Raw genomic sequence first — 26,339 nt, 5'->3', positions numbered from 1 at the left:
TATATTCTTTCCCAGGGTCTAGACCGTATGTATACCAAATTTCATTCAAATCCGTTCAGTAGTTTTGGCGTGAAAGAGTAACAGACAGACAGACAGACAGACAGACAGACACAGTTACTTTCGCATTTATAATATTAGTTAGGATACCTGATTTTCCATTTCCGGTTCATAAACCTCTTTTTTGGTTGTAACATTATATTATTTACTAACAGTTTTTTCCTCGCAAGTGACAGGAGAAATATATATTCTATTCTATTCTCTGTGGGGGTGTACATACCTGCACCTGGCTCTCTCGAATGGAACCGTTGTGCATATCCCCAAGGTCTAAACTGCCTTCCTAAGCTTGGACCATTTCTCCACCACGCTGGTCCACTGAGGGTTGGTGGGTTCCCATATCTAGATGTGCTAGATCTAGATATGCAGGTTTTCTCACGATGTTTTCCTTCACCGTAAGAGCGATGGTATACATTGTACTTAAGTTAAAAGAACTCATTGGTACATGTCAGCGCCGGGATTCGAACCCGCATCTCTGGCGTGAGAAGCGGGCGCTTACCCGATTGAGCTACCACCGCTCTCAGGAGAAATATATGATTTATTTATTATTATTATAGATACACCAAGAGCATACATAATTATAATCACAAAAAAGAAAATAATTGTCAAAGACATGATCAGCACCACTTTCGATCATAATAAAAAATGACCAATTATTTTTTTTAATGTGGTCACACACAGCACGTCTTCATTCCAGGAGCAGTTATTTACTTTTATTGTACACAAACATATGCGGTAAACTTAATTTCCGGATTGAGACTTTCCTATTGTACTCTTTTATTATAACAATTAATATTAAGGGTTCACATATATCATTAATACGTATTAATATTAATATTATTTTTTGAACGTGTTATAACTTTATATCAAACAATATTTACTGAAAGGCAGACAAAGGATTCACTGTAGCATCCGGTTTTATGAGCTAGTAGACGCCATTTTGAAAGGAATCGACAATCGTTGCCAGGCAACGACACCGGTAGAAAGAGTAGAAACTACAGCCGTCGCTCTCACGCTCATCATTCATGTATATTTGAATTTCATTCGCTCGTTCGGCGTCAAGCGGGCAGTCCTCTTTCGTTACCTTACCCGCCGGTTTTATTACAGTGTTAATTTTTTACAGGGTGCCCTTTTAAAAACTGTTGTGAATTAAAGTTCGTGTTGTTTTTTAATAAGAACTGTGCTTAATTATTAGCAATGGCGACCGAAGTTATAAATAACGTTCCCGCGAACCCTGATAAGGAACAAAAGGAGAAAGAGGACGCTCCACCGGTAGACAATGGTGGGACAAAAGAAAAGGAAGAAACTCCCAAAGAACCCGAGAAGGGAGAAGAGAAGGCCGAGGAGAAGAAGTCAGAAGTAGCTCCGCCGAAGCCCACTGTGCACAAGATATCTTTCGAGCAAGACATCGTTTACTTGTACCAGTTTTCGCGAACGCCGATGCTGCCGTCGACTTCCCCGTACTGCCTGAAGGTTGAAACATGGCTCCGCTTGGCAGGCATCAAGTACGAGGTAAGTTTCTTAAAACTTTAACTTAACTTTGTGGACTTTCTGTGTAGTTAATGTCATGCTTGCGTTTCTCCCTTGTCAGTTTCGAAGTTAGAACAGCGGCAGTTGCATTTAACTTTAGTTTTATCGTTTTGTTCAAATATTATTCATGTTCATGACCAGTTTATTTTTTTGTAAAATTTATGCGGGTACTTTCTTTTATGGGTAAACTACCTACCTACCAAATGTAACTGACGTTTCTATGTGATCTTCAGGTAAGTATGTTTAGTAATCGCTGTGCGTGCATAATTATTCTTCCCATTAGCAACATTAAGCTTCAGTTTCCAGAGAAGATATGAAAGATTACATTTATACTTTTCAAATAAAATTTATTTACCATAACATTAGTTGTATATGCACAAATGCTATTGATATTGAATATTTATATTCAGAATCATACTTTTCTCCACATCTGAAATTTTTAAAAATTAACCATAAATATATTTAAAAAATTAAGTCTTTGTTATTAACTATTACTTAGGCTTTGGGAGTATGGATCTAACATTTTCCAAGTACCTAGATTGTGTGAATTTGCTTAGTTTAAGTAGATTTCACTTCCAGCATGTATATCACTTAGCAATCACCTATGTATTTTATCTCATTCTAATTTACTTCAGTCTACATTTGTAGGGTACAGGAAAAGAAAGGCCTCATTGATGTTGATTCTGAAGGCCCAAATTCTATTTTTGGTGCTGTAAAACCTAAAATTCTTTGTTTAAAATTCGACTCATCAAATGATTGTTTCCGTAAATATTAATTTTCTCTGAAAAAATGTTAGGTTTGAAAACACTAAGATTAAAACTTTTGCCTTCAGACTCGGTATCAATGAGCCCCTTCTTTTCTGTACTCTTGATTGGATTTAGCAATGTTTACTACTTACCTATGAGCAAGATTCACCATCAAAAACGTTACATCTCCACTGCTGGGACATGAGTCTCCTTTCAATAGAGGAAGGGTTTTGCTGCAAAAATCATCGCATTATAATGATGAAGTTTTGTTTGTGGAGACACTGGCAAAAGTGAATTATTCTGATAGACTTATGGGGTATAATATCCAGCATGTACAGCTCCCTTGAGTGGAACTTTCTTCACATAAATTTTTACCTCTACAGAATAAATATGTCTCATATGTAAATTAGAACAGCTGCCAAGTTTGCAACTAGACCAAAAAGGCCGAAATTACAAATTATAATACATATATTATCATATCATATTAAAATGAGAATAGATTTGTTAGGTTTCCTAACAAATCTGAAAACCTATTAAAAATCTTATACCATTTAGGCCATAATTTTTAAATCTATGTGAAATATTAGCTATCTTTTTCTGAGAAAAAGGGTGGTGACAAACAGAATCAGACAGACAACAAACTGATTCTATAAGGGTTCCTATTTTCCGTTTGAGGTATGGAACCCTAAAAATAAATAGATAATTATATATATTCTATTCTAGACTCAAAGCAGGGGTTCCATGAACCAGAAAAAAATATCGATTCTTGATTGACAATCATTTATTAAAAGTTAAATACATGCTTCCTCGCTTGCAGAGGTGCCAAATAGACTGGCGATACATTGAGGTGCTGAAATGTCTATATGACGCCATAATGACTGTCCAAGTACAGAACCATCAGACAAGACCTATCCATATGCAAAGAGGCGTGAGACAGGGGGACGTAATTTCCCCGAAACTGTTTAGCAATGCATTGGAAGATGTCTTTAAAACTCTGGACTGGAAAGGACAAGGCATAAACATCAACGGCGAATACATCTCGCACCTTCGATTTGCCGACGACATCGTCATTATAGCTGAATTTCTGCAGGAACTTCAACAAATGCTGAACAGCCTAATCAAAGCTTCACGCCAGGTTGGCTTCGGGATGAACCTGGATAAAACTAAGGTTATGTATAATAGCCACGTTCTCCCGTGTCCAATAACCGTGGATGGCATGAGCCTAGAAGTTGTTCAACAATATGTCTACCTAAAACAGACTCTGCAGCTGGGTAGAAACAACTTCCAATCAGAGGTCAATAGAAGAATACAGTTGGGCTGGACAGCATTTGGCAAACTTCTTTTCGCCCATACCACAAAATCTCAAGACGAAAGTCTTTGATCAGTGTGTCCTACCGGTTATGACCTATGAGGCTGAAACGTAGACACTTACAGTGGGACTAATTCACAAACTGAAGGTCACTCAGCGAGCTATGGAAAGAGCTATGCTTGGAGTCTCTCTGAAAGATCGCATCCGGAACGAAGTAATCCGACAGAGAACTAAAGTCACCGACATAGCTCACCGAGTTAGTTAGCTTAAGTGGCAGTGGGCTGGTCACATCTGTCGAAGAACCGATGACCGATGGGGTAAACGTGTTCTGGAGTGGAGGCCGCGACTAGACAAACGTAGTGTGGGACGCCCTCCGGCTAAATGGGGTGACGATTTTCGAAAGGTGGCTGGATATGATTGGATGCGGAAAACTAAAGATCGCATCCAGTGGCGTGCTTTGGGAGAGGCCTACGTCCAGCAGTGGACTGCTATAGGCTCATGGTGATGATGAAATACATGCTAAAAGTAAAATACTTGAATTCATTGGGGTTCCTTTCCAATTTCTTTATAGATGTACTGTAGGGTGAAATACAGTAAAAAGAATAGATACAGATTAATAATCTGCATTTTATTTATTCGTAATAAACCTGAAACATTTACTAAAAATATTATTGAGTTCGAGTTACGAGACTTCAATATAAACTCTACAATACTATTCACGAAAACATGAATCAATTACACATGCCCGATATCTGTCAAGCAAGCGTTCGTTGGAACAGGAGGCTGGCAGACTGTCGGATCGGGAAACGTCCTGTCGAACCCACGTCGAATGGAATATTGCCTACATTTTCTGCCCATACATAAAGCACAATATGGGGCAAGATATAATCTGACTTTTTAGTGAGGCATATTGTAATTACATCCGGCACTGTTATTATTGGGATCGGTTGATTTTCTATCAGCCGTTTTTAACAATGCTTTAGTATGTAACTGTTACCTATCTGCTTCTACTATGGAAGCTACTAGCTTCGAGTTATATATTTAGTGAGATTAGGTAGATAGTTAGTTCAAAGAATTTAGAGCAACAACCAAGTACCTTGAACTTGCTTGAAACAAACTATACACAGTTACATTTAAGCACTGTGTGTACTATAAAATGAATAAAACTTAGGTAACAGTACAAAGTTTTTTTTTATTTGAATAGAGACAACTACAGTAATTTCATCTCATAAAACGTTCGTTCTTGCGCCCTTCATTACGCTTGAGCGACTCTCGTCAATTTAGTCTCACTTAGCCTTAATTAACTACTGTTTATACGTATATAAAACTTTAAGTATAGTAGAAACTCTAATGTATCAAGCAGCCTAATAATATCCCTTACCAACTTTCGGTAAAAAAGTAAAATAGTTTCGAACCGGCCGGCCTTCGAAGTTTTATTTAGTGGCTATTTTGTTTGTGTTCGAAGAAATGAAGCCTTTAGAGGGAAGTATACCACTTGCTCGTCCATTCAAAAAGATAACGTTTTACTAATACTAAATATTATCCAATCTCCATGACTTTTTAGTATGTTATTGACACTTAAGGTTTATACTTTTTATTTTTTCTAAATTTTCTGTAGATTCAAACTTATAGGCACCTCAAATAACGTAATTTTTAGGATAAATACTTTGTTGAATCAAACCGTTTGAAAACCGTTTTTTAAAGCGATAGCTATAAACCTAGAATATATTATGCTGAAGCTATTGACATCAAAATCAAAGAGATTGGTTGATATTTAGTTAGTGTTAAACGTTTTCGTGACACCCGAGTACAAGCGATAGAAAATGTTTCCCTAAATACCTATTTCGCTAGATTCGCGAAGGTATACTCTCCTCTTAAGAATGACACCTACCTAGCTAGTAATTGTCTTCTGTTTTATTATTCTTCTAGTATACGATGGAGAGGCTATTTACTCCTTTAATCGGTACATTAATTTATTCTACAAAGCGGACGGTCACACTGATGCGGGTACTTACTGAGCTCTTGATGATAAATAATTCCAAGCTCGAACAGTTTATCAATCTTAAATGACCATTGTTCTTTATTTAATAGTGTATTAGTATGTAAGCACAAGTTACATGTACCTACTTTTAGTACTGAATGCATCGGAATACTCGGAGGATTATTTTTAACAAAGCATTTTTTATAATACCCATTATCTAAAATCGTTAGACATTCGAGTCCGCGTCGTATATATGTCTAAAACAGAAGCTGTCATCGTAAATGTGAAAACTGACCGATCAACATAATTAGGCGTACCTAACTACAAAAAGTCACACACACTCCTCACATTTCATTTTATGCCGGTAATAAATTCCATGCGAACAAAGTTGGAGCAAAACAAAATCATATATTCTGTTTCATTAGTTGTCGCTGACATGAGACAATAAAACATGAAGACGGGTCGAATGTTATCGATGGCAGTTGGGAAGGCATTCCTGGCATTGTCATACGAGTAGCTGCACTGGTATTCGTAACAATACTCACAAATGTTTATTATTCTGCTGGTGGCTGCGCTTGGCGTATTTGGTGGCGGAATGCCGCTTGCGCGCGCGCACCCGGGCCGGAAGCGCGCCACGAGCTCAACCAGCCACTCCACCCTACACTCTTTAATTCATATTCGATAGTTGCCTCAATGGAATAAGTAGCTGTCTTTCACACCGTTAAGTACAACCTGTCACGTAGAGCCGATTTTGCAATTAGGGATAGAATGGAGAGTCCGGATGGGACGCCGGAAATTCAACGGCTAGGCGGACGGCCCATACGGGCAACTAGCACACATTGATTTGTTTGAATTGCTACCTAAAGCTTGTACGTGGCAAATTGTAGCTAAATCTGAGTGACAATGCTTTTAGGAGTTTGGTCTTGTATCGGCGATGTTATTTTTGTGAGTGTGCTAATGTGCCTGTCCCTAATACAACTCGAAATATAGACAGTAAATTATCCTCAACTATGTTCTTCAAACGTCCAAGTTATTTTACCAAGTTACGCTCGACGGAACATGTGCGTAACGTGGTTATGCCCTGATTCGATAATCTTAATTTGTTTACAGTTACAGCGCGCTAGTTTAGAATGAGTTTCCGACGTGAGTTGTATGTTCACCATCTGTCTTAAAGTGTAGTTGAATAGTTGCTTGAGTATACCTATTGATTATAGTTTATGCATAGGCCGCACACGTACTGTAATGAGCACGAGAAACTGCATTGAGTCGGCCCACTGAGGTATGAAATAATGCAGCAGCGGTATGCTGCGTGCACTTTCCCGAGTGTGGCGGTGACGTGCGCCGGCCAGCAAAGCAACCGCACGCGAAAACTAACAAAAACATACGCATCACTACCTAAAACTTCTTATTGAAGCCTCCTTCTCTTTCTTATAATATGCTCGGCGCTATTCAAAACAATATAACTGTTTGAACTCCGCGCGATTCGTCCGAATATCGTCGATGAATCGGTGATTGATGAATTGTGAGGTAGTGACCAAAGCGCAATGTAAATAAAAGAGTCCCGAATGTAATAACAGTCCACCCCCGAGCAGGTAGTCGTCCCCGGCGATGTGTCGCTGCTATCTCCCGGAATGTCGCCTTATCGAACTGGCTCAGCTTTACGATGCGTTAATGAATACCCTTATCATTTATTTACGCTTTAAGCTTCCTAAATAACTTTCAATTTCATATTTTATGACTAACGGCTGCAGTCATTCATATTTTAATGGGTATATTCATTATGACGGTGATGGTTATTTTGGATTTGTTCAGGTTCAGACAGTAACTTTCATAAAGAAAGTAGACTACGAGCTACTGAATTTTTAATCCATAATCCGCTGAAAGAAAACTTCCTAATTGATCCTTTCACGAGTCATTAAGTAAGCCTAACTTAAGGAAGTAATTCTTCGAAAAGTAATTTTGTTAGTCAGCCTTGGCAACAACTCTAGTCCTAGCCAATTAAATCCTCAATATATTTTTAAAGATTGTACATTGGTGACAGGTTCGTCAGTTATTTTCATTTCAAAGCATCAAAGCTCCCTTTTGCCATGGCAACTTCAGATTACGAACTAATCTAAACGTGAATAAGCTAACATTTATTTTCCTGCCTTTCATCCTTACTCCGTATTTTTGTACCTAGAGAATTTTGTATGAAAAAGCGTATTTATAATAGCTCATCTATATAGATAGGTACATAGTAAATGTAACAAGAAATAAAAATATTTTCTGCTCATTAATTTTGCTTTTGCTTTGAGGAAGAAATTCTTCACTTAGGTACTTGTAGCCTTGTAGCTTTTGCAAGCGTCTGCCAGGCCCACGTAAAGTCTCAAAAGGCAACCAAGTACCAAAGTAATCCTACTTAACTCATCTAAGGACTCCCTTTGTTCACAATTGAGACTTTAACCAATAGTCGATGCATGGTTTCATTTACTATTTTTTTTACTTTGTTAGGTAATGATCATGATTGTTATGATAGTAAATATAATTTAGGAACTACTACAATACTAGGAGAAGAATATCTTCTGTTGGCAGAAAGAAATAAGCCAAGATATAACTTTTTTGTAACTATTCCGAATCTAAGAAGTACTATAAATCAGAAAGGATTTAATCGCCCGTCTTTTATCAGACCTACATAAATCCAATAAAAGGATACCTGTGGAAGGGTATTTTACGCAGTGACTCAAATTTCAATTCTCGTTTATAAAAAATATCCCGTGGGAAAATGCTGGAATAAAAAGTGAACACATGCTTGAAAAATGATGAATCTAAACAAACACTAATACTTAAATATTATGGACGAGCTTAATGGATGGTTAAATCATATTCATTAACAACTTCATTCATACATTAAATAATTTCCATCGACTCCCGAGCCTTGAGGATACTTGGACAGCCTTTCCAAATAAGTATTTCGCCTGACATATCAATGAAGCAGGCGGCTGTCATAATCGCTAGATATTAGTATGATTATGTGTGTGGTGTGTGGGGTGGGGTGGCGGCGCAGGGGTGCGGGCGCAGGGGGGTGCTGGTCGATGGCCGGGCCGCGCGGGCTACGCATGCGCCGCCGCCGCCGCCGCCGCTCGCTGGGTCGAAGCCCTCGCGGCCGCCGACCCCCGTCTCGCAAGCCGCCCCCACTTATAACTTACAACATAAGCAATCCTATGTGACCTTTCTATTACATTCCTTCGACACTGTCGTCATTGAGCGCTATGCCAGTTAAAAAGTTACATCAATTAATTGTTCTGATGTCGATATGGGGGCGTCCGGACGTGCTACTCTATCACTATGGTCGAATTAAGTTTTGAATAGATTTACCAGTACTAGATTAACAACGATGTATGAAAAATGTTTTTTACGGCTTAAAGGGATAGGGGGGAAGTGAAGAGGGCGAGGATTAGTTATCGTGAGATAATGGAGTGGCCCCTTGTCTGCGCCACGCCAGGTAACGCACACTAGTGTAAAGTGCCGCTGCCCGCCGCCCGGCCCGGGATCGACCTAGCCTAACTACCAACACATCTACTTATACCAACTACATCTATACTATGCTATCTACATTCAAAGAGATGTAAGCTCTCGGGCCTCGCTTCCCGCAAATGGACGGTACATTAATAATTACTAGATATTCTGTTCGGTTATTACACAAGGCTGAACTGAAGATAAAAGTCTCCAACAAAATAATGCATCCAGCCATTGATCATGTATGATGCAAAACAAAAAAAAACTGCAGACAGCCATGAAGACAGATATAGTAGGTATATGATCGGAGTTTCTCAGATTGATCTTACGAGAAATGGGGTCATCACTCAAAATTCCGTAAGGTTGCCGACATCGATGTTAATTAATATCTGAAAATTGCTACAGCTGTAGTGAGCTTGTCATATCTGCCGAGGAACAGATAGCCGTTAAGAGGAGTCCACTGGGAGGCGAACCTAGCGTGGGAGGAACGCTTCAGGGGGGACATCTTCTTAGTAAATTAATCCCAATGGAGTCTTGCTTCATGGACGGCTTTTTAACTCTGGCGTCTAGGTAATTAAAGCGTTCGTGATATGTCAGTGGCCGCCATTAGACCAGTCACCAGTAGGTCGTAGTATTTATGTGATGGTTTATAACACCATTACACAAAATTAAGAATAAGACCATTAAATACGGAGCCAAAAATGACCAGACGCACAATAGCTAACCTCACCACGCGCCCTCATCACAAAAGACGCTCACGCTCCTTTATTTTCCCGCTAAGTTTGCGTTTGCACGGACACGAAATTTACTACGCATCCCCGCGACCGTTTTGATTTTAACCGTTGAAAGATTGAATTTGCCGATCAAGTGAGCAGACGAGCACACCGTTGCACTCAGTTAGTGATTGGTGAACGAGCGCGGGCTGCCCCTGTTACCTGGCTCATTGAGTGTGTCAGTGTGCTAACAGGACGCCGCCGCGCTCCCATCAGGGACACCTGGCTAGGCACATTGACGCGCGACAGACTATACGAGTCTACGAGTCTACATTGATGTATTAAACGGTACTTTCTGACTATGAACCGTTAATATTTGTAACTGTAGACCATTTTTTTTAGGTAAGACCTACGTAGCAAAAGACAATGCTTACTAAAGTATGCATGCACTCAAAAATCCTAAGCTCAATCCCTGCTATGTCGTGGTGTGTCTAAATATAACTTTCTAAATTTACGATATACCTATCTTCATTTTGACAAGGATACTGAGTATACTCAGTTGAATATTAGGTAGCACAAAATTATATAAAGAGCTAATTACGGTGATCTCCTAGCCGTGGTCAAAGGCCACAGACATTCATTTCAATAAATGTCCCACCTCAAATTTCCTAATTGGATTGGATGGAAATGGGGTTTATGCATAGCCCTGTCGACTGCGAAAATGGAACGAAGCGATTTACGCTATTTCGATGTTCCATTGTTGTGGTTTCAGCTAATTACATGAAAATGGCCCGAAGCTGTACTGATTTGATTCGCTTTTAGAGTTAGATCGAAGCTATAAGCTTATACAAAGGATTGTATGCAATTAGCCCGTAATGAGCTAGATAAGACTCTGTCAGTACGTATAGTGCTGGAGCAAGCATATTGATTCGATGGCTAAGACTCTACATATATTGTATAAAGAAATAAGATCGTAAATTGATATTTCAGTGCTTTTATTATTTTTGTGAAACCATTTCAACTGTGATAAGTTGATAACTTTTTAATGGCTACAAATTCAACCTGAAACTTAACTTTTTAATACCGCTTTGAAAATGTAGCATTGTTATCGTTATTTTAGGAGAGAACACGGAAAAAGTTTGAATAAAACACATGAATTTAAACTTCCGAACTTTTTTTTACAACTGTGATTAAAAGTTAAACTTTTTGGGTTTTGTAGTTAAGTGTAAATACCCTGTTTAAAAGGATTCGAATTGCGTTCTTATTTTTTTAGATCTATTATTTTTTGGGTTCCGTACACAAAACAGTAAACGTAAGCCTTATAAGATCACTTTGTCGTTTGTACAGAAGCGGGTGGATGTATTGAGTTGAATTAAAAAAACTGGAACTGGTACGGCTCGCTATGTACAAACATAATTATTAAAAAATCGAAAAAATCTACTTACGTTAAAAGTATTCATACATTCATAGCTTCTTCGTGCGACAGTTTATAAAACAATCTATAATCGATTTTCTCAACTGTAGTCTGTATCTAACCAACCGGCACGTTTCTTTCGCATTGAAACCATTAGCAGAATTTAAATACTGAAATCTGTCTACTTTCTTATTTTTAAACAAAAGAAAACCATAAACTAAGTGAGTTCCCCTAAGTGGTGCGGCGGATCCCGGCATCACCATAAAATATGTAAAAAGTAGACACTACCGCGCTCTAGTATTTAAAGTGCGGGCTTTATAGGGATTTTGTCGCAAATGAATGTGTACTCGCGCTCTCGACCATTACTCAGAATGTCTGCAGTTGCAGAGTGTCTACCATAGATATTCTCTGTTGTTTTCTGTTCCACTCACTCTAACTTATGAAAATTTTAGTTTTGGAACGCTGCTATGATAATTATGTATCTATCTAGTGAAATTAAGAGTACCTATTGCGAACTTATTTTTACAAGGACTTTCTGATGCAAATTGTATTGAATTTGACACTAATTAGGGTACTTCGTAAATGTTTGGATTTCGCGATAAGGCCCCCTGTTTGCATGACAGCAACTCTGGTTCTTTCATTTTTTGCAAAGCAAGAGTTACCCTCCAACACGTATTAGGTATGCCAATGCTTTACACAGTGGTCGTTGTGATTACATTGTCACAAACGCATATGGCGCATCGCCTCATTATTCCTGCATTATTTGCGGAACATGCAGCAAACATGGCGCGTTTATTACATTATGGACGACATGCATGATGCTATGAATATTCAAAATGTGCGACCCTGTGTCCGTTCCATCACTCCTATACACCTATAAGTATATCATTTATATTGTATCGAAGTAGGTAGGTACTTATTATTGCTACTTATATTAAAAGTATTGAAGAATTGGAAAAAGTTTGTTGATTTCACCATCTTTTTTATACTTACATATTTTCGGATACAGGATAGACGGTGACGGATAGTAATACATAAAAAATACGTCTCCACTCCCATCGCAAATATGTTGTAGTTGGATCGTAGGGTTTTAATCTTTCACGAAGATATTATTATGTATCTGTATTAGGTGTATTATAAATACATGTTTCGATTCAATTAGTTTAGGTTTCATTATTTATATTTAGAGGTGTGCCAAGTTGCTTTTACCTCCAACGCCCCGGCCACCGCAGGCGGGATGGGGCGATCGTGTTTAGCGTGAGTGGGTTAGGAAGGTAAAACCACATCAATTTACGCTCTGACGGCGCCTTAAGTGAATTAAGTACTGTGGTATTGAACCGTTCATCTTTCAGGTGGGTTCCGTTAAGTTTTTTTTAACTCTAAATCGCGAGGGTAGTCGAAAAAAAAGTGATAACCAAACTTTTATTTATATTCTGACAATCAAAATTAATGCGAGCGATATTTACGTCGTCTTTATAAGTTTGTAATTGTAATTAATAAACAATTGAAATATAAGAAAGTTAGTACTACTTTATAAGTTTTCCTAAATGTCTTACTTAATTTAGAAACTTTTGTTTACTTTTGGCTTTATTTCCTGTTATGTCGGCATTGCGGAAGTTACAAATTACAGCTATGCTACAGTTATTAAAAAAATACGCGAATGTTTTCATTTGTTTTTAAAACATTGTCTCATGTACCTTGTTCATGAACATTATCATGATTAGCGTACTACATAAATATAATATTTCCACGCTGTACCTAGGACTATAAGGGTTCTCCAAGTATGCATTGTATAAACATGATAATCGGAATTATTTAACCAAATTTGGTGTGTGAACTTCGTGGTGCGGGTTCCTCAGTAAGAGAGTAAGGAACCCTATAAATAAGGCACCGATGTATGGTTGAACGACTCTTCACGATCTGATGGTTTCACTGCGACACCTCTTCCAGAGAAATCCTATCGTCTGGTGACATAATAATAATATCTTTACCATGACATTTTAATACATACCTGCCTGGTATATTTCAAAATTCAGGTTTAATATTCTAGCCTCTTATTATTTTTAGAGGTTTGTAAACGTGAGTTAAAATCTTAAAATAAAGCTTTAATCTTCTGCTGGCGTTGTTTCTTTGAAATACAAAACTAGTCACTATTGCTGATGCGAAAACTTTCATTGTATTGTTCCTGCTAAGGAATCTTATTGCGATAATTATTTTCATAATTAGTTTCAAAATGTCTTGTTCTTATTTTTTCTACCTGTACTTTAAACACCATGAGATACAAAATGCACAAACAAATTAATGAAATAAAAAAAACTTCTAAATAAATATATTGTATGCAATTTTTTGTCACCCCTCCAACCCCTTTCATTGGTATGCGCGACATCATTATCTCTTGTGTTCTTTAAATTAATTGTGTTCACAAGTAGGATACAAGCAGAGTTATGAGTCGTTAGTTTAGTCATAGTGTTTTAAAAAACAACAAATCCAACGTTGGGTTGACGCAAATAGCCACTATTTTCACCTTTCGGCTATTGACTATAAGGTGGCAACCATTTTTTATCAAATTACGTATGCGTACATTGGATGTGAACCCAACTTTTCCGCATCATCGTCATTCATTACGAGTACCTTACGTAGTACAGTATTTAATATACATGTATATATTTTAGCGTTCATCTTGGTCAGTTATTGCGCAAATCAAACTGTTTCAACTCTCTCAATGTTCAGGGTAAATTTTCTAATTCAATATTGATACAACCATCATATTACGCTGAATAGCTCGTTAGTATTGAAAATGGATGGAATTCAAACACGAAGTTCTAGAGTATTGCTGAACTCAATTTGTTCAGTAGTTCGCATAGTATCTAGTTAACTAGTTGGTTGATCGGTATATTGGTGTTTGAAAGTTGCCCGCTTACATGCAGTGATAAATAGGAACACACATATTTATTGAGGTAGATTATTATAATATTTAATAGTCAATTTTATCGTCATCTCTCTGCTTTGATAAATGGAGTTTCGTCTCGCTTTGCAAATATTAAAGTTAAATTATGAAATACTCAAAGGCTCGTCTGACTCAAAGCCGGAATATCCTTTCCACAAACCTATATCGTAAAGTCCTTCCGCGAGCTCGGATGTAGTTTCATTTAAACTTCTCCATGTCGGATATATAATATTAAAACTCTGCCTTTGATGCGCCAGAAAGTTTGAAGCAAACATGCGCTATTTAATCTAGTATTATTAATGTAGCTAGAAAAGTTAGTAACTTCATGAAACGCTCGCTTTGTCACCGGGAGGTGATTCCACCGGGCGGTCGAGTGTGAGATATGTAGCTTTTGTGTCAAGTGTGAGAGGAGCTGCAGCGGGAGGAGGCAGGGTGGTGATAGCCGGCCGCTGAACCTCGCTAATCGAAATCAATACAGCTGCCGGGTGCGCAAGCCCGGCGCCCGCCGCCCGTCGCCATGGCAACGCGGAGCCTCCACCCGACACCCCCTCCCTGCCTCCACGGAATATTGCGTCAACGTCAAAGCGCATCTATTTAACAGCGTGCATCCTATATGCTGCCGCCGCCGTCTGGGGAGGCTTCGGCCGTATCGTGCTACCGACGGGCTGTTACCAACCCATTATGATTATATGCCAGCGTTCAACGAGGTGCCCGCTTCCATTAATTGATGTCAGAACCAGACACTTTAGCACCTTGATGAAATGATAGGAATTACCACGAGCTTTGTTACTTGCATTTTGGCGTGACAGTGTGCGGTCCTTTGCATTAGGAAATTAAAGTTACTATACATAATAATAATAAAGCTCCAATTAAAATGATAAATTGCAGGTTTACTATTATGCGATATTGATTGTTTACGATAATTTGTCAGCTTCGGTAACGCTAACACTGGGATGGCGTGAATACGATACCTGGAGGGCTACTCTACTAGCTTAAAGCAAAAAAGTAACGAAAGTTGTAATGGATTCGGTACATTTCATTCAACGAAATAAAGATAGTTTCTAATCATAGTTTTTGAGTGAACTTGGCGTGAGCCATCTGAACATGTCGCGAGCGAACCTTACGCACCTTTAGCGGTTGCGTGACACATTTTGAAATCATGTAGGTCGTGGTTAACGCGCTTGCTTCAAGCGTACTGCTAGGCCATTTTGAAAAACCAAGAAGCTAGAAACAGATTAATCATACTTATCTATCGAGAAGAGAATATAGGAAATCCCTCCCCCCCCGTAATCAATTGTCCGGTCATTTATTGACATCCACCATGATTTCCATAACATGTTAGCCTAAACATAATGTATTTAGTTATTTCAAGACAAACACGACACTGAATTTTGAAATTCTATATTGAAATCAATAAACGTGCTAGTTTAATATTGTCCCGCCCTAAAATAATATCGCAAATAACCTACCCTCGCGATCTATTTCTATTTTCGGTTAATTGACATAATTCGCAGATTTGCTAGTTTGATTTTATTTCTGGAAATATTGCTCGTGCATTCAGAGAGGCTTTCAGCAATACTGAAATAGTCTATTTCAGGAATTGAAATGGAAATATGAATATCACTGTGCTATGCGATATTAAACAGATTCCTGTTACACGTGGGAGGAGGGTGTTGCGCCCCCTTTAGCTCTGCCCGGGCTGCAATTGCTGCTAGCGTTTGCTATGTGAGGCATTAGCGAACTACCCACCTATTTAATCATATTGCCTGCTAACAATTGTGAGTTGATTCTATATTCCGAACACGCCCACTCGCCAGCTCTCGGTACTCTGAACAATACTCTCATCAACTATTGAACTGAAACTAATTATGGAAACTAGGTTTGTGAATAAAAATGTACGTTGTTGCAGAACGTGGATCATAAGGCGAAGTTCCGATCCAAGAAGGGGCAGCTTCCGTTTGTCGAGTTGAACGGTGAAGAGATCGCTGACAGCTCCTTCATCATCAAGGAGCTCTCCGACAAGTTCGGCAAGGACTTGGACGCCGGTAAGTTACCAGGATTCGCTGTGTCCATCCATTATTTAGGTATGACGTCAATCGTAAGGTTTTAAGAGTCGTCCGTGTTTTATGGGTTTTCATAGCTGATTAATTTTACAAGTCTTGAAACACATTTTAGGTTTCTTTAATACTACAAAGTTTTATCTCCTGTCGTCTGGTTTCTTAGCCTCCGCTATATGCGCGGCCGGCTTCCTCAACCTGTTGACTCGGTACTTCAACTCCACTGCTTGAGAGTTTCGGTTCCGAATCTCCCCCCCACACACCCTCCTGTCTAGTGCACCCTGCAACACAAATATGCAGACGAAAACTTTATTTAGTATTCTTTGCGCTCTCCGTCTAGATTTGCATCCGACAAATTCAATATCAGTGCGCTGGGGAGTAATCAAGTATGCACGGTGGATCGGGCGCTGGCGCGCGATTTAATTTTTCATTTGTGTATTTTTTAATCCACTTATTCTCTCTGTAGCTTTTATTTAAGCTTACGTTCGTGTAAATCCGTGCGGATTAAGAATTTCCATTTTCGTGTTCATTAAAACCTTTCGGATTATCTGTTATTGATTATTTTTATTTGTCTGTCTTTGCAACAACCCTGTTACAGCATATTTTTCGCTTCTTGCTTCGTTTTAATGTACTGAACTTATTAAGTATAGTTTTTTATTGCCGTTCTATGCCGCTGGTACTTTTTCGTTACTCGTGATAGTCGTGAAAGTATTGATTCTGAGGGGAAGAATACAAACGGTGGGTAACAATGACAAATTAAGATCAGAACAAAATATAATATACTTACAGAATAATACCGGTATATCGTTTAAACTGTGCCGTATTCGTTCTCGAACTTATACCACAGTTAGTTGTAAGTTGTATCATCAGCCAATAATATTCTCACACGACCTCTGTCGGTTGTCCAGTGTCTAAGGGTTGGATGTGTTTTAACTCCATTACCTTGCTGAATACATTAAAATAATGTTATTACTTCGATAGTATATAATTCCACAATGCTGATATTAATAATGTACAGTTAATTATATTGAATTTCATGTTCACATTTACGTATTGTGGTCACATATTATGTTTCACATGAACAGTAACACCGCGCGGCGTGCGAATATGATATTTTATAATTTCAACGAATTCAAATATAAAGCTTACTCATAATAAATCGGATTTTTAAAGATGGGTCAGTAAATACACGTACCTACTTAACGGATTACAGTAGAGGCGTGATTGTCTGTCATTGTTTAAAAAAATATAGTTTTTAACACCTACCATCTTGCATTGTAAATGAAGAATAAGGGGATTTAAAAAGTACAAGAGACTAATTAAGAGAGAAAAACCATTTTCATATTTTAATTGCCATTCTACTTCAAAGAATTACTTTAATAAAGCTCTTTATTCTAAGAATTTTTAATAAAAATATAAGCTTAGTAATAAAACATGATAGAAATTAATAAAATTTTCACTGGAAAATTACATTTTATTCTAAGGTAGAAAATGTTTTTCTACGTCATTGTAAGCGCTTCTCGTTCGCGCAGGCGCCCATTCATCTCGTGGCCCTCAGAGAGGCAACACTTATATACTGCTGCTTGGTACGGATTTATTTAAGATTTAAACCTGTTGATATTGATTTAGTTCGTATACTTATATTTTAACCATTTACTTAACTTTCTAGTCAAACTCCACAGTATCACAGTATAATCAAGAACTAACCCATAATTCGTCTTCCAGGCTTGACTCCGGAACAGCGCGTGATCTCGCACGCTATGATCTCGATGATCGAGAACCACCTGTCGTGGGTGATCCTGTGGTGGCGCGCCAAGTACCCCGAGAGCGTGCTCAAGGGCTACCAGGTGAACCTGCAGAGCGCGCTCAACACCCGCGTGCCCAACTCGCTGCTCAACTTCTGCTACAAGTTCACTTCTGGACGCAAGGTGAGCGCTTCTTTTGTTTTTGTTGGGATATTTGGAAGTCTTTAGGTGGTTAGAAGTTCACTTCTGGACGCATGGTGGGGGCTTTCTTTGTTTTTGTTGAGGTATCTGAATGTCTTTAGGTGGTAAGAGTTGTGTGAGTGTGATGCGTCATCACCATCTGCTGGAACAAAGAACATCGCACGCCTCCGAGAGCAAGCGCCACGGATACCTTTTGCCATATTTTGTCGTATGCTGTCGTATAAGGCGCTCCATATGCTGGATATACCTATCCATAGGTGCGTCACAAATATCATAATCCTCAAATCACTACCTTGTCCCTGCGTCACTAGTGGCCGGCTATCTTGAGTGTCTGGCACAAAGGGCCGGTGGGCGTCCAAATATATTCACTTCTAACTCATTTACCCGTCGTTGTGGAATAATGACTGTACCTATACAATAATATACATACAGTTTAAATATGTATCAACTACTCTACCAGCTACCAAGAAGCGCCGGGCCACAACTCCACGACAAAACACTGCATTTAACTGGCACAATGACTTTGTCATCAATACATCAATCAACTCGGAGCAACAGTTCACGCACCGAGCGCCCAGCGATTGTTTTTTTTCTTTCTTCATTATCGAAAAAGCTCTGATTGCGGCACTTAAGACATGAATGAGGTTGGCCAGGGTTGGCCCTGATCATTATGATGTGACTATTGAGTCGGATTGCGTGTTCGGTCGTTCCAACTGCAGCGCCGCGCCTGATTATCCGAAGTAGCTGCCCGTAAACCAAGTACTCAACTACTGCACTTGTTCAATGTGTGCGTATCGAGTTACATATTACAACATTTCTTCAGACATCTTTGAACTCGTTAGTGTGTAGTCATTGGAATATCATGTTTCATTCCATGTTGCTGTTCGTTTTATTACCCTTATTAGAAAAATAACAAAGACATGATAACATCGCGGCGGTTGAAAATAAATTTCTCATTATTTACAAACAATTCACAGGAATATCCGATATCCGCCGGTAAATAAAATAAACTGTACGAACAACTCAAACAAGCACTGGAATATCCAATATCGTACACTAATGAAAATAATTTAAAAATAACTGGATGTTTTTCAAACTAATTAAAAATAGTTTGTTTCTGACGTTCCGAACTTCGCTTTTAATACCTCGTTGTATCGTATTTAACAGGCAGTTTGTAGTGGGTAAGTTAGCGAAACTGCATCTCAAATTGAGACTAATTAATTTCCTTGCTCGAGTTGGGCGGAGTCGGTGTTGTCTGTTTTGTTCGTGAGTTGAATTTAAAACATCCAGTTGATTGTTACATTCCCTATGTACTTTCTGCTGTATTTTACTCTTAAAATATCTAATCGAGCCTCATCCATCACTTTCCACCCTACAACATCGACAACACTTAATTATACCGTCGGAGCTTTTGAAGTGGCCATTTTCCCCTAGCACTTGATTACACAACCTTGTTAAAATATTAACGAAGGCCTAGGTTACTGTAATATTGTTCGGAATGAGAGCAGGTGGCGTAGCATAATGTATACCAACGAGTATGTCATTATTATAATAGGCTGCTAAATCGTATCGTTATTAAATACGTAACCAATATTTAAAGCTGTTGCAGACTATCGACTATTTTCCAATTTGTTTCAGTGCACCACGTCATCTATTTTCACTTGTACTTACAGCATTTAATCAATATTAAACAACAGACAATAACTCATTAAAACTCTAACATCACAAATAGGACTGAATGGTTATTTAATACAATTCAGCGAAGGGGATGACAAAGAACAAAGGAGTAATAATTTAGCCCGAAACAGGGTGATCGGAATTGAATAAAACTCCCCCCGCTGACCGGAAAATGAAGAGCGTACTTACAGTTACAGGATATTCCATAACTGTCTATCAACAAAGTTACCGTTTGATCAAATTGTATATCATCGAGCTTCCTCCTTCCTCTTGTTAGTTTCGTTTTAGATTTTCCGGAAGAATATGGAGATAGGGTTCTGTATAGCGGCTTTTCTACTGTAAGATAGAGTCGTACCTATGTAGAAGTTTGACACTCGTAGTAGTTTGATTCCAGAGTCATAAAATATGCCAAGATTTCATTTCACCTTCGGTCGAATGTCGAGTCCGATTGCTGGGCCGATTAAATCTGACCAGTGAAAACATGCTGACAAAACTTGGTGCTTTGTTTCCAGGGTCTGAAGAAGGCGAAGGCGCACGGCATCGGCGTTCACACCCAGGACGAGATCATGGAGTTCGGCAAGAACGACCTGCGGGCCCTGTCTGACCTGCTCTCTGACAGGCCATACTTCTTCGGCGAAGAACCCACTCTGGTAAGGACCTGCGGTATTTGGAAGACCACTGTATCTGGACATAAGATTAAAAGTAACTTTGGTTTAAGCATCGGTTTACGTCGACATGCAAGAGATAATAGAAAACACTCTCGTTTGAACACTCTTTCATAAAATGGTGTCAAAGCAAAAAAACATCATCAGAAAATAATCATCCACTGCTGGACATAGCCTTTCTCAAGGAGCGCCACAACACTCGGTCTTCGGCCTCACTTCTGATAAGATCTATCAGAGAAACCACAAGCATAGCTCTCTTCATACTCGTAGCACGCTGGGCCACTTTTAATCAGTGGACCAGTTCTACCGTCATTGTGAAACATCTACAATCTCAACCGTCACCTCCACAGCTGGACATCGTCGCGTTCGCCAACCTGGCGCAACTCCGCTTCATCGACAAGGCGGTGTCGCAGCCGCTGCGCGACGCCATCACGGACGTGTTCCCCAACCTCGGCGCGCTGGTGAACCGCGTCAAGGAGCGCGCCTTCCCCGACTGGGAGGAGATCTGCACCACGCTCGACCTCAACCCCCATCTGCCCAAGCCGAAGGAGCCCGAGCCGGAGGAACCCGAGAAGGGAAAGGTGGGTTGCTGTTTGGTTTGGTGTTTGGCACACAACTTTAGTTTCTTCTTCTTAAATTGAAGAGCCTTGCTCTTTTTGGTGTAGTTCCCGCCACCGCGGTCTGTCATAATAAGCCAGTTCTTTTAATTCCTTGTACAACACGACCATTGCCGTTTAGTTTATACAGTTTGAATTCCTCTTCTCTTCGTCTGGTTCTGGGATCCCTAATCAAGGATATAGGGCCCGAAGAGAGATATCCACTCTTCTTTCTTTGACTTCGTGCCAGCTTATGATATTTTCTCAAAAATATATTTACATATTTATAGATTTCAAAATATTTGTGTCTTAAATACTGACTATTGGTGTTCCAGGCCGAAGAGAAGGAAAAGGAGAAAGAGGCCGAGAAGGAGCCGGTGAAGGAGAAGGAGAAGGAAAACGAGAAGGAGAACGAGAAGGAGAAGGAGGCCGACAAGGAGAAGGAGAAAGAGAAGTAAACGAACAGAGATTCGAGGCGTGCGTCGACACTCTCACCATGTAACCGCTAATGTAACGTAGTCTAATCAATACATCTACTCAATGAGGAATTATTCACATGTAGTCGAGTTGGTATGCAGACAGTACCAACATATTTATACCTAAGCATAAATGTGTAAATCCATTTGTCTTTCCCTTAATTTGAGTTGTCGCAAGCGGTATGTGCGTCCCGCTATACGTTGATTGTTTTAACATTAATATTACATTGTGACATTATCGTGTAAGTCCGCGTGTGACATTATTGTTAATGATTTCTAATGCTTTACTTAAAAAACGTTGAGACTTATTATTGTAGTTAGTTGATTTTATTACATTTTATATTCAATTCATTTCATTTAAATTCATTTTTAAACATTAATTTTATTTTGATCCATTGCATCTAATATACGTAGTTAAGGTATTAAATAGTAAACATTTATATTCAATAATTAATATATAATATGAATATGTACTCAACCGGTATAATCATAATTTTACTCGTTAGGAATATAAGGAAAGAAAGGGGCGATTCTCTCAACGTGGACATACTACTTACGGCATTTAGTAGCTTTATGAGATTTTATCTTTGGATTCTACGATTTTATGGAAAGAGGCAACGATTTTAGTATAGCGTAATATTCAAGCAGCATAGTAATGTCTTAAAAGTGTATGTCCATTAGCGTAGTTGATGTTTAGGAGCAATTGTATGTTTAGTTATAATTATAATAAAATATACACTATAAACATAATTGTACCAGTGTTAGTTAAACGACACTGACAATCAATTAGTCCTGGGAACATTTATAACCCGCAGAATTTAACATCAATTGATACTATATTTTTCCCCCAATACTCAATAAACCATAGTAGATACAATTAAATATTAAAATTATAGTTAAATTTTAAGCACACTTGGCTATTCTCCTATGGAATAGGCATTATTAAAACTAGAAGTATTTGTCAAACTAAATTGGAAATTAGTAGAATGTCAGGCGCGAAGTTAGGGTTCCCTCACTTCTCAAATTCAATTAATTACAATGTCAGAAATGCAAAACTTAATACTAAATTGAAAAAATTAATATAGAGACCATGCTTTCGAAATCACGTATTTATGAAGCACGACGAAAATTTATGACAAAAACTGAAGTTTCGGACTTGAACTGTTCTTGCAGACGGAACCCTGACGGAAAACCTGTAGAGCTAACTTGGTGGAGTTTTTGATAAAAGATTAAAGCACAAGTCTAGATTTAGACCCAAGAGTTGTGCTTGTAGACTGTTTTGGGAATCCTCTTTATGGGTTTATAAAAAGAAAATTTACATTTTACAAATTTTTGATAAACGAAAAAGCCTGCAAGACTGTTTTTCATGTTATTGTGTGATTCATAGTCCATAAAAATTTTGATAATGTATTTTTAAGATTTAGTCATGGCCATGAAGTGCAATGGTCGAGTGATATTTCTTCACGACTTGCAGAGAATACCGCTTTAAATTGAAATAATTCACGAAAATTTCGTATTAAAATCACTATTTTCACAAAATAGTGCTACAATAAAGCTTTCACTGTATTTCAACCCACATTTCGCCGGCACATTATGACATTGAAATTATTAGGCCATCATATCGCATAAATTACCTATTGCATTGCACATAGGACATATTAGTAATTATCCTGGAATTGGTAGTTCACTGCAGCGACTAATTTGCACTTCATTGCACGTGAATGTATGAACTCATAATATCATCAACATTCCGCATTCATAGGGCAATCCTACGTGCCACCATCGTATTAGTATAACTTGGCTCTCTTACCAACTTATCATATAGGTTTTAGGCACAATATTGCAGCTCAAACATACTCAAACTTAGAACAACGCATTTTCATGTCAGAAGACTCAAAGTTTTCTTTGTTCTCATTTAAAATAAGTTCACACTTACTGCTTTATGTATCTATCGATCATTTCATCACCGTTGGCGTACAGCTGTGGACTCATCAAAAGACTTCACCAAGATCATTATCATTCACTTGTCATTACAATCATAACATGTTATATCACATCATTACTTCACAAGTCTCGTCATCACTTCATTTCATTCATTAAACATTTTCACCAACCCTGGCCACTGCTGTACGCAATTACTTTACATATTAGTATGACATCTGACGAGAATAGCAATGGAAATATCTATACAGGGTGTATCTAAATGATACCCTCGCGAAATGTACGAAATAATTTAACCATCCATAAGCCGTGTGGTGGCCGGCAGAATAGAATAGCACCAACCCCTTACACTCAGGGTGTCGTAAAAGGCGACTAATGTTAAAAGGAGAATGATAAAACTCAGATGGTCCGTTTATACGAGAAAATTGGTATTTGATCTCGTGCTTTTATTTTCGGGTGGGTGTCATTTTTACCCTGTAATTATTGAATGTCGGTGAATATGTAAAGTAATGTCCTGTAGTTCAGGGGGTGTTTGCGTATGAGTAGAGGAGGGGAATATCTAAAGCATTGTATTTTTACTTGAGTACTGCGAGCAAGCTAACAGGTTTAACTTCTAGACTATAAAGATGAATCTCCTGGAAAATAGGCTCTATGAAGTGTTTGAATTACCTACTGTGTATAGGTTTTCACTGAAACAGGCTTAAATTAAGTTTCTTAGGCGTAGACTTTTCCTAGTTTCTGGTTAAGCTCAGCAGTGTTGCATAAATTTTAAAAATAAATAAAGCTTTTTGAATCTTTCAAGTTTAACGCAAAGTAGTGTTTTAATAAATATTATCTTTCTTGTGTTAGGATAAATATTCCTGTGTAAGGCCAATAGATTGAGTATAACATGTTTGAGATGTAACATTAGAGATAATTTTAATTGCCGTAGTAGGCCATGGTAAATTCACATAATGTATTGAATTTACTGTAGGTTAAGGAGGCTTGTGGGAGAAGGTTGTAAACAGTAGTTTGTTAAATAGTAAACACTTAACAGTGTACATAATTTTAGGTATTTATCAAAATTATAAGTGTTTTTTGTTTGGTTTTTTGGGGCAAGGTTGACATAAGTCCCTCCCGTATAACCGCTGACCATCACTGCCACTAGAGAAAACTTAAGGAATTAGAGAAGTAATTGAAACTATGTAAGACAGAAATGTATAGGATAAGTATTGCAAAGCGTTTGTTGATCAAAACATTCCCGCATGGTATTAGTTGATAGTTAAGTAGTGAGTAGGAGCAGCAGAGCCCCCCGGGCCGCGCTCCTTGTCGCCGGCCTCGCGCCCGCATTACGTCATCCACCCGCCATCGTCACCACCATCACTGCGAATTCATAAACATCATCAAAAATCAAACCATCTGCTTCCTACATTTAGAGATCATCATAGTTAGTAGGTAGATTCCATTTCATTGCACCACCATTTTTAAATCATACGTCGAGTGATTCATATACCATGATATAAACAGATAGTTGTGCTCAACATACCACCGCGGAGCCTGTTTCAGTGTTAGGAGTAGAAGATAGCGGGGCAGGCACGGGTCTTGTCATCAGCACCCCACGGCGAAACCTCCCGAGTAGTATAGCATACCTACCATTTAAATAAATACATTACCTTTTGCAATGCAATTAGATATTGATGATGAAATAATATCGTGCCTTGACCAAATGGTTACCAACAAATGCACTAATAAAAACACTACACATCAAACTTTCAATAATGTAGTGTTAGAACAAAGATTGAAGCAGCACATCTTGCATCCTCAAAGTCGTGTTTAATTGCATTGCATACTATAATATACCTAAAGCAGTAAGATTAGAATAAGCATATTTTAACCAATATAACTATCACACTTGAAAGGCTCACTTAACGTAATTTTGTATCTTATCGAATGATAACACAGTAAATTATTGTTCTGGGGCTGTGAGTCCCGATACTACGGATATTAACTGACTTTGCTTGGCTTTCTGATGGCCCCTGTTTCTGAATCTCTATTAGATGACAGCCCCAAGTATCGATATTCAATAAGTACTACTTAACTAATATCTAATAATAAAAATTAAAGTAAAGTTTTGAGTCTGTGGGACAACCCCACTGCATTTTATATAACTTCAGATTTATAAAATAAGATTTAACTTAACATTACATCTGAAGCAGTTGTATTGTTGTAAGTAAGTACTATAACTATACAAATTATTCATAATTGTCTAAACGTTAATTACGTACTATAGGTACTTTGAAAGTATGTTTATAATATAATTTAAATTTAAATAAATTGAAGTAGTGAACAATTTTAAGATTATTACTCTTTGTCTGTAGATGGTATCTCATTTTCTTGTACTTTCAATTATTGTGTCAATATGAATATAATCTTAAGTAATAGTATAGAGATTGAAATGGCTCGCCGTATTGTACCGACTACCGACTAGTACCGACAACCGAGCTTGTGTGCATGCATGCAGTGTTAGTTTAAGATTCAATGTAATATTAATCTATCGCCATTAAAGTATGTATACCAATAAAATAAAATGTTGCAACGTGTTTCCTTGCGCCTGCACTGCCGATGATGGTCGGGGGGACACTCTTGCTAGACCAAATAGCGAAGTCTTGGGACGCTGCTGCACCACGATTGCTCTATACGGACCGATCTAAAGTCAGCTCTCCAAAACTTCGTCATTAAACAGGCAGAAGGAAATGCTGAGCGAATTAGTTTTTCTTAATATCAGACCTTTCGTAGGTACCCTGAATTAGTAA

At 38.3% G+C, this 26,339-nt stretch overlaps 1 protein-coding gene across 1 annotated transcript; it reads left to right on the top strand.

Moving 5' to 3' along the window:
- Positions 1-1,019: 1,019 nt before the first annotated feature.
- Positions 1,020-26,109, top strand: LOC105397987 (failed axon connections). Its single transcript, XM_011570030.3, has 6 exons — positions 1,020-1,566; positions 16,099-16,234; positions 17,972-18,174; positions 20,382-20,519; positions 20,885-21,115; positions 21,466-26,109. Exons 1-6 carry the CDS (start codon positions 1,252-1,254, stop codon positions 21,586-21,588), a joined length of 1,146 nt encoding a protein of 381 aa, XP_011568332.2. The 5' UTR covers positions 1,020-1,251; the 3' UTR covers positions 21,589-26,109.
- The last annotated feature ends 230 nt before the right edge of the window (positions 26,110-26,339 follow it).

This window comes from Plutella xylostella, chromosome Z, assembly GCF_932276165.1.
Source record: "Plutella xylostella chromosome Z, ilPluXylo3.1, whole genome shotgun sequence".
Classification (NCBI taxonomy): domain Eukaryota; kingdom Metazoa; phylum Arthropoda; class Insecta; order Lepidoptera; family Plutellidae; genus Plutella; species Plutella xylostella.
The sequence above is the reverse complement of the archived record's forward strand: the minus strand, read 5'-3'. Positions and strand labels throughout refer to the sequence as shown.